The 16215-nt window shown below is 38.5% G+C and overlaps 1 protein-coding gene across 1 annotated transcript; it reads left to right on the top strand.

Moving 5' to 3' along the window:
- Nucleotides 1-887: 887 nt before the first annotated feature.
- LOC139310123 (vomeronasal type-2 receptor 26-like) lies at nucleotides 888-8988 on the top strand. The gene is made up of 6 exons (XM_070934280.1): nucleotides 888-892; nucleotides 1329-1641; nucleotides 2452-3288; nucleotides 5564-5791; nucleotides 7518-7644; nucleotides 8087-8988. Exons 1-6 carry the CDS (start codon nucleotides 888-890, stop codon nucleotides 8986-8988), a joined length of 2412 nt encoding a protein of 803 aa, XP_070790381.1.
- Nucleotides 8989-16215: the final 7227 nt, after the last annotated feature.

Raw genomic sequence — 16215 nt, 5'->3', positions numbered from 1 at the left:
AATTTCAATTTGTCACAAAGCATCCCTGGCTTGCTCTCAAGTTGCCATAGGGAAGTGGGATGGGAAACCAACAAAACAGCACAGCAGCCAAAGACAGATGCACATTCCAGACTTATCTCTCTCAAGGCTGTATCCCAGGGTTACCGCAGCGGCTGGAGAGGAGCGATCTCTACAACCTGTGAAATTGCTCCATTGGTGAATGTGATTGATGACAAACCCTGGAGGGATGGAGGAAACAGGGTCATGATTGGGGCGTAAATTATGTGGGGCCAGAGTTGGCTTCACTTGGGAATGTGCTGACATGAAGCTCCTAATAAATAACTGGATTTCTTTTGAAGCTTGGCTCATGGCTCATTATTTAATTAGGGCATCCGTTGGAACCCTGACAAGAATAATGAGAAGTTGATTATCTTTTTGGCATTGCACTATATAGATATGAAGCTACAGTAAATATGACTTGCTTTCATGAAAATCCAAACTGAAGATATATTTCTTTCTTTACTGGAATTTGTCAAAAAAAAAATGAGAACAAGAATAATGAATAAATATACAATGACAGGGACGATAGCAGCGATGAAATTCAATATTTTTTTACTATCAGTCTGTGGGCGTGGCTTGGTGACCATGGAGTGGCTTGGTGGACATGGCTTGGTGGGTGTGGCAGGGGAATGATGCTGCAAAATCTCCATTCCCACCCCAATCCAGGGAAAGGATACTGCAAAATCCCATTCCCACCATAATCTGGGGACAGTCAGAGGTGGTAATTGCCAGTTCTCCGAACTACTCAAAATTTCCACTACTGGTTCTCCAGAACCTGCTGAATTTTACCCCTGGACGATAGGACATTAGTGCCTCTATGCATGCTCCCTCTACTGACCCCTTAAAGCATGACGTAAGGTCCATGGAAGTTAATTTGTGATAGAAACTGTGAAAATTTGTAGCTGAGACAACTGAATCAGGTAGGGCATTCGAGACTTTGACAACTCTATTAGAGAAATTTTTTAGCAATGCTTTTACAGTGAGCTTTGGAGCATAAATTGTCTGAGATAAGTACACCTAGTTCTTTAACGAGGTAAGGGTCATCTCCTAGATCAATGCCACCTATCTTATACTTGACATTCTGATTACATTTATCAATATGTAAGACAGAGCATTTGTTAATCGAAATTTGAAGTTGCCAAATAGATGACCATTCAGACACCATTCAGAAACGTAGTTGAGATCATTTTGCAAAACAACAGAATTATCTGTAAAATTGAATAATTTTATGTCATCGGTAAAAAAGAACGCAATTCCTTTTAAATTTATCACATAAATCGTTGATATAGAGCAAAAAAAGAGGTCTTATGTTGCAGTGAGAACATCTTCTACCACATTCTGCCCTTCTTATTGGCTGTTCATGAAGTCAACCAGAATTCAAGGCCCTTACCCAACATCACCCTGGGCTACAACATCTATGAGACCTTTTTCAGTGCAAGAATGACATATGAGGCCATGCTGGATGTGCTGTCTACAGGACAGGAGAACATCCCAAACTACAGATGTGGAAGACAAAAGAACCTGCTGGCGATTCTTGAAGATATGGATTCTGAACTCTTTGATCATATTTCCAATGTCTTGAACATCTATAAAATTCCACAGGTATAAAGCCAAATGAAATTAATTCCATGTTGTAAAATGTTCAGATTTGCTTAGAAGGCAGCACTTGTATATATTTCTCCAAATAACTTGAAAATCAGAGAGTAAATATTAGAAGAGCTGAAAGACTTTTTAATTCACAAAGTATGCATGTGTGTATATACATATGTGTGTGTGTGTGTGTGTGTGTGGTTGTGTGTGTCTATATACATACAGTGCTGGGCTGCTGCCGGTTCAGACCGGTTCTAGTGAACCGGTAGTTCTGGCGATCAGTTGTCCCTGTCCATGTCACCTGCCCCCACCCTATCCTGTCCTATACTTCCGTGTTTCTCAGCTCAGCTGATTTGCGTGGTATGGTGGATTTCCATGCCTCAGCTGTTTTACTTACTGGGGCTGCCCTAGAAGGTAAGCTGTAGATGTTAAAATTGGTGTATTTTGAATGCTGTGCATGCGCACAAAGCACATGGTTACAGAAACACACAGACACAAATATGTGGTTGCACTAGAAGACTTTCCAGCTCTATTCTGATTGACTAATTGAATGAGTGGATGGGTGACCCACAGCATTCTAATGTGACCAGAAGGGTGAGCTCTATGAGGACCACCAATGAACATCACCCACAGATAATTCAGAGCTCCCTGGTTTCAAAGGGAGCATAAAAAACAACAGGACAGAACATCAAGGGAACTAGCAAAATTCAAGCAGCATCATTTGAAGTGTCTCTCAGCAGTGTGGAAAGGCCCTCAGATTTACCAACTGACCTTTATCATTAAAACTGGCACAAACTACCAATACCTTCTCTTTCATCTTAGATCAACTATAGTATCACCAACCAGATGGCTGAGCAAAATCATCCTTTTCCTTTTTCATATCGGATGACCCCAAACCAAGAACCTCCTGACTCAGCAATTGTCAATCTGCTCCTGCAGTTCCAATGGATGTGGATTGGCCTCCTTTCTCGGGACAATGAAAAAGGAGAAAAATTCAAAAGACGCTTGGAAGTTCTTGCTCTAAAAAATGGGATTTGCATTGTCCTTTCAGGAACCGTCCCAGAAGGAAATATGCAGACAAGTACTGGAGAAACTCACATGCAAGAAAAAAGGAAAATGTTCTTTTCTCTTATCAAGAGTCAAATAAAAATTATAGTATGCCAACTGGATTTTCAGGCCTCGGGAATGTTAACAGCAATAATACAAATGATTGATACGACTAATACATCCATTGTGGGAAGGGTGTGGATTGCAACAACTTTGACAGCTTTAAGTGTAAGTATTTTTAATCGCTTGCTTGATCTCCAAAATAAATATGCTTTGTTTTCCTTCCTCATCCAGACAAAGAGAAGGACTCAGTATGATGATATTAAATCTTATGCATCTACAGTCATATCGTATGGAAAGGAAGCGTTCCAATGTTCTTATACAAGTCCTGTGTTATCTAAGAAAATTTGGAAAAAATGCAGAGAAAAAGAGAATTGGGAATTCCCACCCAATGATGTGATTACAAGAATCCTGTCTCAGGATTCCTCCAGTATTTCCCAAATAATTCAAATTGTGGCCTGGATCCTCAGTGCTGCCTCTTCCTCCCAACGGAGTAAGAGGAGAATGCAAGTTGGAGACCATCAACCACCCCAGATTGTACAGCCATGGCAGGCAAGTCTTCTCCCTTGAAGTTCCACTGATTCTCCCCTTCCAATTCCTCAATATTAAATTAGATGTAGAAAGGGCAGTTGCCCAGTTTGTGGTATTTGAGAGTGAGTGTCAATCCTGAAGCTGACCTGACCGAGGCTTCAGTGTTGCGACACTGGAGCTGAGGGATATGGAGGGGGGAAATAGAGATAGCTGGGATTTTGTAGCCAAAACAAAATATTTTCTCCTGGGAACCAAGTACATTCCCAACAATGGCCAGAGGGAGGATGAGTGAAGTCACCAGGCAACCAGATGACACCTTGATTGGACCATGTGACTGATTGTGTGGAAAGGGGTTGAAAACTTTTACTTTTAATTAGGTGAAAACTGTGGGAACATTTAGAGTCAGTTTTCACCAGCCTGTGCCTATATGGTATGTCCAATAAAACTGATATTTGAGGAACCTGCTTGCCTCAGAGTCCTGTTTGCTCTGGGCGTATTACTTGGAACCCTGATGGTGAGTTAGAGAGAGATGATAGAGAAAAATCTTACAAAGTTAAACAAATTGTACTAGTTTGGGATGCTTTTGTGACAGAAATAGCTCTATGGTGACAACTTAATTTTCAAAACTAAACAAGCATCAGAATATTCAAGCAATCCTCAACCTTTTATTGTGATCACAAGTGATATAGTCTCCAAGCTAAGGAGTTCAGATGGATTGTTTTTTCTGGATTAAGATTGAACTTTGCTAGCTAAAATTTTCTAACATAGCAACAAGATATTAATCAAAGCATCTTCTGGGGGCAACAAAAGGTTCATCCACACATCTCCTGAACTAATGGATATGTTTCCATAGCTATTCTTTGAAAGAGATAACATCACTATGCAATTTTTTCACATTCCTAGTGCAACATTAAGCTCCGCTAACTTTATCTTGATCAGGACTGATGGCAAAATTGTATTCTCTGCCTTCTCCCATTACAAGATTTCCCATATCTGCAAATGGTCTTGCCTCAGATGGGGCTGCAATGGTGAAGCAGCAAAACATAGAACATAAAACATAGAATAAGATTTTGAAAGATCTCAGAGATTTTCTAGTCCAACCCACTATTATAGGAACACCTCAAATATTAGAAAAGTGATATCATGTCTCCCCAGTTCTTCTTTTCCTTAGACCAGACATACCAAATTCCTGTAACTGTTCTTGGTATGTTTTAGCCTCCAGCCCTCTAATCACTTTTTGCTCATCTCTACAGTCCTTCCAGAATTTCAATATCTTTTGTGTATTGTGTTGACCAGAACTAATGCAGTCTAGGATTGCATTGGCATTTTTGTCTCCTGCCAGACATTGTTGGCTCATATTTAAGTGATTGTCCACTAGTATTCCAAGATCCTTCTCATGGGTACCGGCATTGAGCCAAGTTTCCCATAGTCTATATCTATACTGTTGGTTTTTCTTGCCTAAGTATAAAACCTTACTTTTATCTATGTTGAATTTCATTCTGTTAGGTAGAAGACCATGTTCAATTTGTCAAGATCTTTTTGGATCTTGAGCTTGTCTTCTGGGATGTTGGCTATTCCTTCCAGCTTAGTGTCATCTGCAAATTTGATGAGTTCCCCTTCAATTCCCTTGCCTACATCTTTTTTGAAGATATTGAAGAGTGCTGGGCCTAAAATGGAAGCTTGGGGTACCCCATTGCTTACTTCCCTCCATGTGGATGAGGTTCCCTTGAGGACTATATGTTGAATATAATTTGTCAGACAGCTACAAAGACACCTGATGGTGGTGTTACCTATACTATATTTTCAAGAATGTGAGATAAATATTTGAAAAAGAACCATATTTTCCAGACTATTAGGTAGACCTGACTTTAAGACACACCTAAAAGAGGAAAACAACAAAAAAAGTTTTTGGCCTCAACACGCTCCATTTTTGGCCCTTTTTTTTTTTGGCCCTTTTGCAGCCATTTTTTGGCCCATTTTCAGGGCTTATTTCAGCCCATTTTGGGGTGAGCCTTCTTCAATATTAGGTCTATAAAATGCACAGACATTTTCACCCCATTTTGGGAGACAAAAAATGTGTCGTAAAGTCCGAAAAATACGGTATTTGAAAAAGAGCTGTAAATTCCTGAAGAATGACTGAAAGAAACTTCCCATGAAATGCTGAACTGATCTGCTTCAGACTGCAGTGGTGATTTGAAGAGGTGGAATTATTCAGAGTACCTCCAATCCAGAATAATAGCAAGGAAAAATATTGAATAAAGGCTCAAACTGTAATGTTTTTTCTATGTTTCTGCAGCTTCATAGGTTCCTGAGAAACTTCCAACATCACAATATTTCCAGAGATGGGATTTCTTTTGATGAAAATGGAGTTCCTGTTGGAGACTTTGATATCATGCAGTGGACATCCGTTTTGAACAAATCAGATGTGGGGGTGAAAATTGGGAATGTAGAAAGACAAGCCTCCTCAGAAGTCAAGATTTCTGTCAATCAAAGCGCCATCCAATGGCCAACTTTATTTAACAAAGTAGTTGAGGCTGCTTGTATTTTGCTCTTCTATTTATCTCCATATGTAGAATTTTTTCTGCTTGAAATAATTCTTATTGAGGCCAACTGAGATAACTTCCAAATAAGAGAACTTAAAGCCTCATTAATTTATTAGATATCATTTTACTTTAGAGGTTTTACAATAATCTATCACACGCTGGAACCTGCTGCATTGTATTGTGGGATTTGCAATCTACATTATTAAACTGGAATATATTGCCACAATTTATAGTACATCAAATTATATAGTACATCAAATTTTTCAAAAGGCACCTGGACTTCGTTTTCCCTTGAAGATGTTTCACTTCTCATCTAAGAAGCTTCTTCGGTTCTGACTGAATGGTGGATGATGGAAAGATTTGGAACCACTGAAAAGACTGTGTTGTAAACAGGATATAGATTCAGCAATTGCAGGAATGTTCCACACCCATTTGCACTACTGACATGACCTTGAGGGCACAGATAAATGTTAAGTGGCCTCAACAACTTTCAGAAAGATTACTAGCCACCAAATGACTGAAAGGAATATAAATCCTCCACTATTCAGTCAGAACTGAAGAAGCTTCTGGAATGAGAAGAGAAACATCTTCAAGGGAAAACAAAGATCAGTTGTCTTTTGAAAAAGCACCTTTGGGAGAAAATCCAGAATATGAAGGGTTTAGCCCACTGAATTGCATAAGAGAAAGATATCACTAAGAATGTGGTGAAGGAAATGTGGGCAGCTAAAAAAGTAATTTACATTTGATGATACAATGATCAGTTGTAGGAGAGAAAGATAGGGACTCTAGAGAAAGCTAGATATTAGAGGTTTCCTGAGAAAGCAAAGATGGAGAAAAATATATATACCATATTTTTCGAAGTATAAGACGCTCCGGACTATAAGGCGCACCTTAGTTTTGTGGGAGGAAAATAAGAAAAACAAAATCTGCCTCTGCCTACCAGCATCCATCCGTATTCATCTGGCTAGCATCCTGTCAGTGTGTGAGAGAGTTGAGGGCTGTTTGGAAACTGAAACAGTATTTGCTCTGTGAGCAACAAGGAAGGAGCCTGGGCGTGGGTTAGGTCAATTGTTGTAAAGCTGCATGCTGTGCTGATCTCTGAAACTAAAACTGAAACTGAAACTCCTCTCCTCTGCTTGTGTTTTCCTTGTTGCTGAAAACTCTGACAGTCCTTGCACGAACAGCCAGGTCAGCTACAGCACATTATTGCAGCCTGATTCAGCACAAGGAACTGATTGTCAGGTGGATTGGTCTCCCAGAATAATCCCAATCAGCTGTTCCAGGCTACAAGGATTGCCATAGACCATCGCCTTGTCTGTGCCTCACATTTTTGGCTACATTTGGTGTATAAGACGCACTCAAATTTTCACCCTCTTTTGGGGGGGGGGTGCGTCTTATACTCCGAAAAATATGGTAAATTATAGCATTCTTATACATGCCCTAAGGAGAAACACCTTTTGCAATGGAACTATTTTCCTTTGGAAAAAAGAATGAGGCAATGAGTCTGTTTTGGGATCTACAATGGAGATTGATAGAGAAAGAGAATGACCTTTTATTTGCCCCTTGCAAGTAGAGTAATTAAAGTTCATGCCATTACTTCTTGACTGATTTTGCTCAATTGGTTTCTGAGCTTCTGGAAGACACTTGATTTCAGTAAATCCTTCTAATTAATACATTGACCTGAGTAATCTTTCTGTTTATGTTTAGATGGTGCCTTATTCAAGATGTACAGAAAGTTGCTCCCCGGGTTATGCCAAGCTTGTGAGAGAGGGAGCCCCAGTTTGCTGCTACGAGTGTTCTCTGTGTATGGAAGGAACATTCTCTGAGCAAGAAGGTACAGTAGGTGACTCCAAAAAATAAATAAATCAGGATACAATCAATATATTATCTTGTTTTTTTTGGGGGGTGGGGTTTGATCAATAAGTAAGAAAAACATTACATTTCTTGAAGGCATCCACAAACTTCAAAGATTGGGCACTATTGCCAAATTTGGATGATGATGTGAGTATTAAAAGAAATAATGAAAGGTTGCTGATTTGTATTCAGTTGTTACTCTCTTACTTTGTTTTAGGAAAGAAGATTTGAGAACTGATAATCACATTCATCTTCAGCCTTTAAAAAGACTGTTTGATTATTTTAACTAATGTTCTGTCGTATGAATATCCCCGGGGAGAAATATTATATTATTCCTTGAAAATGAAGTAACTAATTCCTGATGCGGTTTTCATGCTCCTGCAGCTGCACAAACAGATTCATGTTAACTTTTTTTTTCTCAGATGCAGCCCATTGTGAAAAGTGTCCAGATGACCAGTATTCCAATAAGAAGCGAGATCAGTGTGTCCCCAAAAATATAAGCTTCTTATCCTATCAAGAATTGTTGGGACTCATCCTGGCTTTCTTTGCCATCGTTTTGTCTCTAACCACCGCCTTTATTCTGGGAATCTTCATGAAATACCGAGACACTCCCATAGTCAAAGCCAACAACTGTGAACTCACCTACATCCTCCTGGTTTCACTCCTGCTTTCTTTCTTGACCTCCCTTCTATTCATCGGTCGCCCCGTGAAAATGACCTGTCTCCTTCGACAAACCATTTTCAGTATTGTTTTCTCAGTTGCTGTGTCTTCCTTGCTGGCCAAGACTGTCATGGTGGTGGTGGCCTTTCTGGCCACCAAGCCAGGCAGCAGCATGAGGAAATGGCTGGGGAAGAGTCTGGCCAACTCTATTGTTTTATCCTGCTCTGGTATTCAAGTTGGCCTCTGTATGATGTGGCTGGGAGTCTTTCCCCCATTCCCAGATTCTGACTTTCATTCCCAACCAGAACATATCCTGCTGCAGTGCAATGAAGGCTCTGTCACCATGTTCTACTCTGCTCTTGGCTACATGGGTTTTTTGGCTGCCATCTGTTTCTTGGTGGCATTTCTGGCTCGAAATCTGCCAGGGGCTTTTAATGAAGCCAAACTGATCACCTTCAGCATGTTGGTTTTTTGTAGCGTATGGATCTCCTTTGTTCCCACATATCTGAGCACCAAGGGGAAATACATGGTAGCCGTGCAGATTTTCTCCATCCTGGCCTCTGGCCTGGGTTTACTGGGCTGCATCTTTATCCCCAAATGCTACATTATTATCCTCAGACCTGCCATGAACACCAAAGAACATCTGATGATAAAAAATTATTAAGTTTCTTTGTGTTGGGTTTTATTTTTGTACATTTACATGCAGCATGAAATCACATACTTTGAAATAATTTTTCATGTGTTGTTGCTTATCTTTCTTCATTCCATGTGAATTTTGAGTAGTATAATAATTAAGTAGTAAGGTTGCTAAAACAACTCAAACTATTTGAAATAATCATATCCTTCAATTGTCATAATCTGAGTTCATATTATGACATTAATAAAATTTCTGAAACCAGGCCAGATAAACTGTGACCAGAGATGTTCTGATATGGTTTTAGATTAAATTAAAGACTATGGCTATTTTTTAAAAAGTTTTTTTAAATTTTTTTACACAAACACACATACAAATATGCAATGTATTTTTTCTGAACACAGTATTGGCCGATTCACAAATTTAAACAGTTTTAATCATTTCAACTAAATTTACAATTTCTATACTTCCTTTTTGCCATAATATTTATTCTCTCTATTTTTTTGAAACCAATATTACCCTTCATCCTAACCTCTAATCTTAACCAAGTTTCAATTTTTCCCTTCTATCTATGTTGTACCCCTCAAATTTAAGATCTCACCTAATATGATTCCTAATATTTCCTTATATCCCTTTTATTCACATTTCTAAAACCCATCATTATATAAATTCCAGGAATGTAAACATGAATATTCCAATTAATACAATTTCCATACAATCCAACTTCTTAAAAAGTCAGTTAATTATGTAGCCATCTTTTCTCTTTACATGATAATAATAAACCAAATAACTTTCCCCATATATTCCTCAAAACCACAACTTAATCATTTCTGCTTTCATTTTCATCATTTCTCTAATTTCCTGCACCATTTTATTCTTTCAGGGTTGATATTATTCCAATTTAAAAGTTTCATTTTATTCCACTTTTTTTTTCAAAGTCAAGCCGCTTGCAGACAAAGAAATCCTCCCCAAAAATTGTCACGACTGTTATCACTATTAAAGTTCAGAATTTTCCAAAACAAAAGTTCCGAATTGCAATGTTCTTATTTCTCCTGAAGTTGTCTCTCTACGATCCACAATTCCAATCAGCAGTCTGACAAAGTATCCATTTTGTTTCAATCCACGTTAACAGTCTTTACTAATTTCTCTTTTCTTCTTTTTAACTTTGAAAATGCCATATCAGTTTTAGAGTCCAGTCCAAATTAAACAATATGCCCCCCCCTTTTTTTTTGTACAGCACTTCTATTTCAGGGCTTAATTGCCTTGGAAGTGATGTCCCAGTGCCTGGAGGCTGTACGGGTCTGGATGGGGAGAAACAGGATTCGACTCAACCCTTCCAAGACCGAGTGGCTGTGACTGCCGGCGTCCCGGTATAGCCAGCTGACGCCATTGCTGGTTATTGGGGGCAAATCACTGACCCCCACGGAAAGGGCCCGCAACTTGGGCGTCCTCCTGGACGCACGGCTGTCTTTAGAAGGGCATATGACGGCCGTGGCCAGGGGGGCTTTTTATCAGGTTCGCCTGATACGCCAGTTGCGCCCCTTTCTGGATCGGGACTCCCTACGCACAGTCACTCAAGCACTCGTCACCTCTCGTCTGGACTATTGTAACGCTCTCTACATGGGGTTCCCCTTGGGGTACACCCGGAGGCTCCAACTGGTGCAGAGTGCACCACGCTGGGGATTATGGGAGCAACGGGGCTCTCCCATGTGACTCCTCTCCTGCGCGAGCTGCATTGGCTTCCGGTGGACTTCCGGGTGCGCTTCAAGGTGTTGGTGATCACCTTTAAAGCGTACCATGGCTTAGGGCCGGGGTACTTACGGGACCGCCTTCTGCCACCAATAGCCTCCCACCGGCCAGTTTGCTCCCACAGAGAGGGCCTCCTCAGGGTGCCGTCGGCCAGACAATGCCGGCTGGCGACCCCCAGGAGGAGAGCCTTCTCTGTGGTGGCACCTACCCTCTGGAACAATCTACCCCCAGAGATACGAGTGATCTCCGACCTCCAGACTTTTTGTCAGGCCCTAAAAACTTATTTTTTTCAGTTAGCCGGTCTGTCTTGATTTTATGGTTGGTTTTAAAATTTGATACGGATTTTAAATTGATAAATTTTAAACTACGGGCCAAATTTATCTAATTATTTTAAATTTATTTTTTAATTGTACTTTATGTATAAATGTTTTTTATTTTGGCTGTTCACCGCCCTGAGTCCGAAAGGAGAAGGGCGGTATAGAAGTTCGAATAATAAATAAATAAATAAATAAATAAATAAATAAATAAATAAATAAATAAATAAATTTCAATTTCTCTTTTGTTTTTCTTTAACATTAAAAAAAAAGGATCTGCTTATTTTCTTTCCAATCCTTTAACCAATTCTGGGGCTATTTCTTCTAATTTTTAAATTCTCCAAATATTTTTATTCAAAAGTCAATTTTCTTTTTGGGTTTTTGTCAATTTAAGTTTCCACTTCAAACATCTTCTTTTCTGCCCCCCATGCCCATTAGCAGGGGATTGGAGTAGAAGACCAAGATCCCTTCCAACTATTCTATTCTAAATGTTATATGGTTTCCTGCCTCAGCAGGGGGTTGGATCCAACTCTGTTATTCTATTCTATTCTATTCTATTCTATTCTATTCTATTCTATTCTATTCTATTCTATTCTATTCTATTCATTAAGCATGTTTTGTCATATTTTGGCACTCGGTGAGTAAAAGTTTCACCACCGCTGTCATAGAGCAATGGCCCGGGGCTCAGGTCCTCAAGTTTTGTTTAGCCCTTCACCTTCAGCCATTGCGGCATTGTACTCATATAGCATCATCTCTTGGTTCCCTACTAGATACCTTATATAAGAGACAGCAAATGTCATCACATCAGGAGGAAGAGGAGGCAAAGTGGTTAGAATGCAGTATTGCAGGCTATTTCTGCTGGCTGCTGGCTGTTGCATTTTGGCAGTTTGATTCTCACCAGTTCAAGGTTGACTCAGCCTTCTGTCCTTCTGAGGTCGGTAAAATGAGGACCCAGATTGTTGGGGGTTATATAAGTCTGCTATTGCGATTGCTATCATGAAGAAGTCAATAACGGGCCATTGTTTCAGTTTAATGCCCCAGGGCATTTGAACTAGATCTTCTTTGTAACCATTGATACTCACTTCTACATTTTGAAAGATACAAGACATTTAACAGGGGGCTCCAATAGCAATAGCACTAAGACTTATATACCACTGCATAGTACTTTACAGCCCTCTCTAAGCAGTTTACAGAGTCAGCCTATTGCCCCCAACAATCTGGGTCCACATTTTATTGACCCCAGAGGGATGGAAGGCTGAGTCAACCTTGAGCCTGGTGAGATTTGATCTGCCAAACTGCTGGCAGCCGGTGATCAGCAGAAGTAGCCTGGAGTACTGCACTTAACCACTGTGGCACCGCAGCTCATCATCTACAACAATAGTTTGTTAAGTATGTCATGATCTGGTGTTAACCATTCTAGAGTATCAAACCTTCATTGAAGAAGATGGCCTCATCCACACCAGACAAAATAAGAAGGAATTATAATGGCCCACTGTCTAGTTCAAGAGTGTTGAACTGTTTTTCCACATAAATCTTTACAAACTCAAGAATAAGTTTGGAGACTAAAAAACAGTCAAACTTCCCTGTATTGTTTCTTTCTCGACTCTCAAATTAGAATTATTCTCCTGAATCAAACAAAACTCTTTTCTCCAACGGCACACTTTTATGGCCAAGGCTCGTTCCCAATTCCCCTTCTAATTATCAAAATCATTTATTTATTTATTTATTTATTAATTTAATTTGTATACCGCCCTTCTCCCAGAAGGGACTCAGGGCGGTGAACAGCCAAAATTAAAAAACATACAAATGCAAAAGTTAAGATAATTAAAAGAATTAAATCATTGGCTACCCAAATTTAAAACCCCAAATCCATAAAATTTAAAATCCCAATTAAAAAACCATTTAGGCTAGGCCGGCTTGATGGAATAAAAACATCTTCAGGGCTTTACGGAAGGTCCGGAGGTCCGGGATCAATCATGATTATTTATTCTCCTTTGAACAAGGTTCATGGGATTTCCACCACCACAATTAGTGGCCAATCAACGTGACAACAAATGGGATAGACAGCATGTGATAATCTGATTTGTAACAGCCTCCTGTGATGAGATCAGAGTTTGGGGAAAAGCTGGGCAAATACTATAGCAGGCTGAAATTGCAGATAGCTCTTCAAAATCTGGGGATAAACTGGACCTTCTTCACTGTAGTTGTGGTCTTTTTATGATCTCTGAGATTTAACTCTGTGCTGAAGAAAGAACTCTAGGAAGGATCTCCTGCAGTATACTGTATGTCAAATGTTGCTGCTGCTGCATATCCAGCTTTTTCTGCTTCAGTTTCTGTCTCAAATTCCCTGTGCCAGTACACTGATGAAATGTCCATTTAAGGTGATCATAGAAGAAAAGGAATGGTTCCATTACTACAAGCCAGGAGACTACTGGATTACTGGAATAATGTCTGGAATCGTAGCTCTATTGTACCAATTTTCGTTCTCCAAGCCTCCAACCCACCAACTGAAAAGGTAATTGTCAACTCATCCAAAGGATTCTGGTGATTGATTTTATCTGCTCCAATGTCTTTTCTTTATGTATATATTTATAACGTTTCTCTTCTTAATTTATTTGTCTTTTAAAACATACAGAGAAATGCATAGAGGAGAGAGCCAATATACATTTTATTCACACCCACATCAATCCTGATCCAGGATTGATATGGTTTGGATGAAAGCTGAAATACGGACAGGATTGGAAGAAGTAGAAATAGGAGTAAATGAGTGGACAGACCATATCCCAATAACTATAAAATGTAAAGGACAAAAAAGATTTAAAAGATGGACATTAAATCAAAATATATGTAAAGACAAAGAATACAAACAGATGTTGGAAAGTGAGTTGAAGATATTTTTTAGTGTAAGTAAAAAAGAAGATACATCAATACAAAACCTCTGGGACACGCTAAAGGCATATATCTGAGGACTGACAATGGCTTATAATGCAAGGAAGAAGAAGGAAAGGAAATGTCAACAAGAAAAATTACAGGAAGAACTTAAAAGTTAGAAAGAAATTTACAGAAAGATCCCCAAAATAAAAAAAATTAAAGAGGAATGGAATATAGTCAAAAATAAAATAAATTTAACAACCCCAAAGGAAATAGCACAGAAAATAAAGATGTCAAAACAAAATTATTTTGAACATGCAAATAAAACGGGTAGATGGTTGGCCTATAGATTAAAAAAAGAAAAAGATAAAAGAATGATATATCAATTGGAAGATGAAAATGGAATAACCCAACACAAAAGGGAGGATATAAAGGAAATTATACAAAAGTTTTTCTCAAATTTATATTGTCAGGAAGAGATAGCAGAAGAAAAAGTTAAAGATTATATAGAGGGAACAAACTTGTCTAAAATTACGGAGGAACAACAAGAAATACTAAATAGACCGATGACGGAAACAGAATTTGAAATGGCAATGGGAAAAAAACAACAACAACAAAACACTGGGCCCGGATGGACTCCCAGTGGAGTTATATAAAAACACTCAAGAAATGCTGGGAGGGATGATGTTGGAAATATTTAATGAGGCTCTAGAACAGGCAAATATACCTAAAACATGGACAGAAGCAATATTCACTCTTATTCCCAAAGAAGATACAGACCATCAACAAATACAGAACTACAGACCAATTTCATTGTTAAATACTGATTACAAGATATTTATGTCAATTATAGCCAAAAGAATAAAAAAAATCTTGAACAAACATATATATTCAGATCAAAACGGTTTCCTGCCAGGCCGACAAATTAAAAACAATATGAAAACAATAATAAATACCTTAGAGGTTTATGAAATACATCTGGAAAAACAAGTTTCACTGGTTTTCCTTGATGCCCAAGAGGCATCTGATAATTTGAACTGGAAATTTATGTTAAATCAATTGAAATTTATGGAATTTGGGACTAAATTTGAAAACATGATCAGAAAAATTTATACAAAACAAGGGTAATTATGAATGAAGATACGACAGAAAAAATTGATATAACAAAAGGGGTGAGACAAGGATGCCCACTTTCTCCACTTCTATTTATATTAACTTTAGAAATGCTTCTGAAGAGAATTAGAGAGGATCGAGAAATAAAAGGGTTAAAGATAAAGAAAGAAGAATATAAGCTTCAGGCTTTTGCTGATGATCTGGTGTTTATAGTGGAGGAAGCATTAGAATCAGGCCCAAAATTGATTAAAAAAATAGAAGAATTTAGTAAAGTAGCAGGACTTAAAATTAACAAAAATAAATCCAAATGATTAACGAGAAATCTTACAAAGAAACAAGAGAAAGAATTAGAATATAGTACAAAAATTCAAATAACCAAGAAAATAAAATACTTAGGGATTTGGCTTACTGCAAGATGCTCTACAATTAAGGAAGACAACTATGACAAATTACTACAGCAAATTAAAAATGATTTAGATAACTGGAAAAATTTACAAATTTCATTTATGGGAAGGATCGCCACGATCAAAATGAATATTTTGCCCAAAATATTATTTCTCTTCTAAGTTATACCAGTAAAATTAAAGAAAACTTTCTTTGAAACATTAAATAAAACAATTACTAAATTTATATGGCAAGGAAAAACACCGAAAATTAGACTAAAAACATTGCAAGACACAAAAGATAGAGGAGGAGTAGCATTCCCAGAATGGGAAATATATTACCAAGCATCTTGTATAACCTGGTTGAAAGAGTGGATGGAGTTAAGGGATAAAAGAATATTATGTTCTTAATGTTTAGTTGCAGAGGAATCACATTAACTGTAGTTAAATTAGCCTTCCTGTCCTCTACCATCCCCCAGAGTCCATTTAATCTCACGCCTACTCTTCTCCAGTGAGTCCTTCCTTCTCATTAGGTGGCCAGAGTATTTGAGTTTCATCATCAGGATCTGGCCCTCTAAAGAGCAGTCAGGGTTGATCTCCTCTAGGACTGACCAATTGATCATCTTGCAGTCCAAGGGACTCACAGAAGTCTTCCTCAGCACCATAGTTCAAAGCCTTACTTCTTTGGTGCTCAGCCTTCCTTATGGAAGCCATGAGTATTTTGCAGCAAATCTCTAGGTCTAAAGAAGGCTTGCTAAAGAAATATCCACTTTCAGATAGGTAATACCACTTGCTAATCTAGCACTTGAATCCCAACTGTTAGTCTT

This window comes from Pituophis catenifer, unplaced genomic scaffold (genome assembly GCF_029215685.1).
Source record: "Pituophis catenifer annectens isolate HBS135680 unplaced genomic scaffold, rPitCat1.0.hap2 SCAF_2, whole genome shotgun sequence".
Taxonomy (NCBI): domain Eukaryota; kingdom Metazoa; phylum Chordata; class Lepidosauria; order Squamata; family Colubridae; genus Pituophis; species Pituophis catenifer.
Note: the sequence above shows the minus strand (reverse complement) of the source record. Positions and strands in the feature narration are given on the sequence as shown.

What these genes read in the sequence shown, in the direction of transcription:
- LOC139310123 (XM_070934280.1), top strand. An exon ending in GGCCAACTTTATTTAACAAA is followed by an intron (nt 5,792 to 7,517) that starts GTAGTTGAGGCT and finishes GTTTATGTTTAG; the next exon opens with ATGGTGCCTTATTCAAGATG. An exon ending in AACATTCTCTGAGCAAGAAG is followed by an intron (nt 7,645 to 8,086) that starts GTACAGTAGGTG and finishes TTTTTTTCTCAG; the next exon opens with ATGCAGCCCATTGTGAAAAG.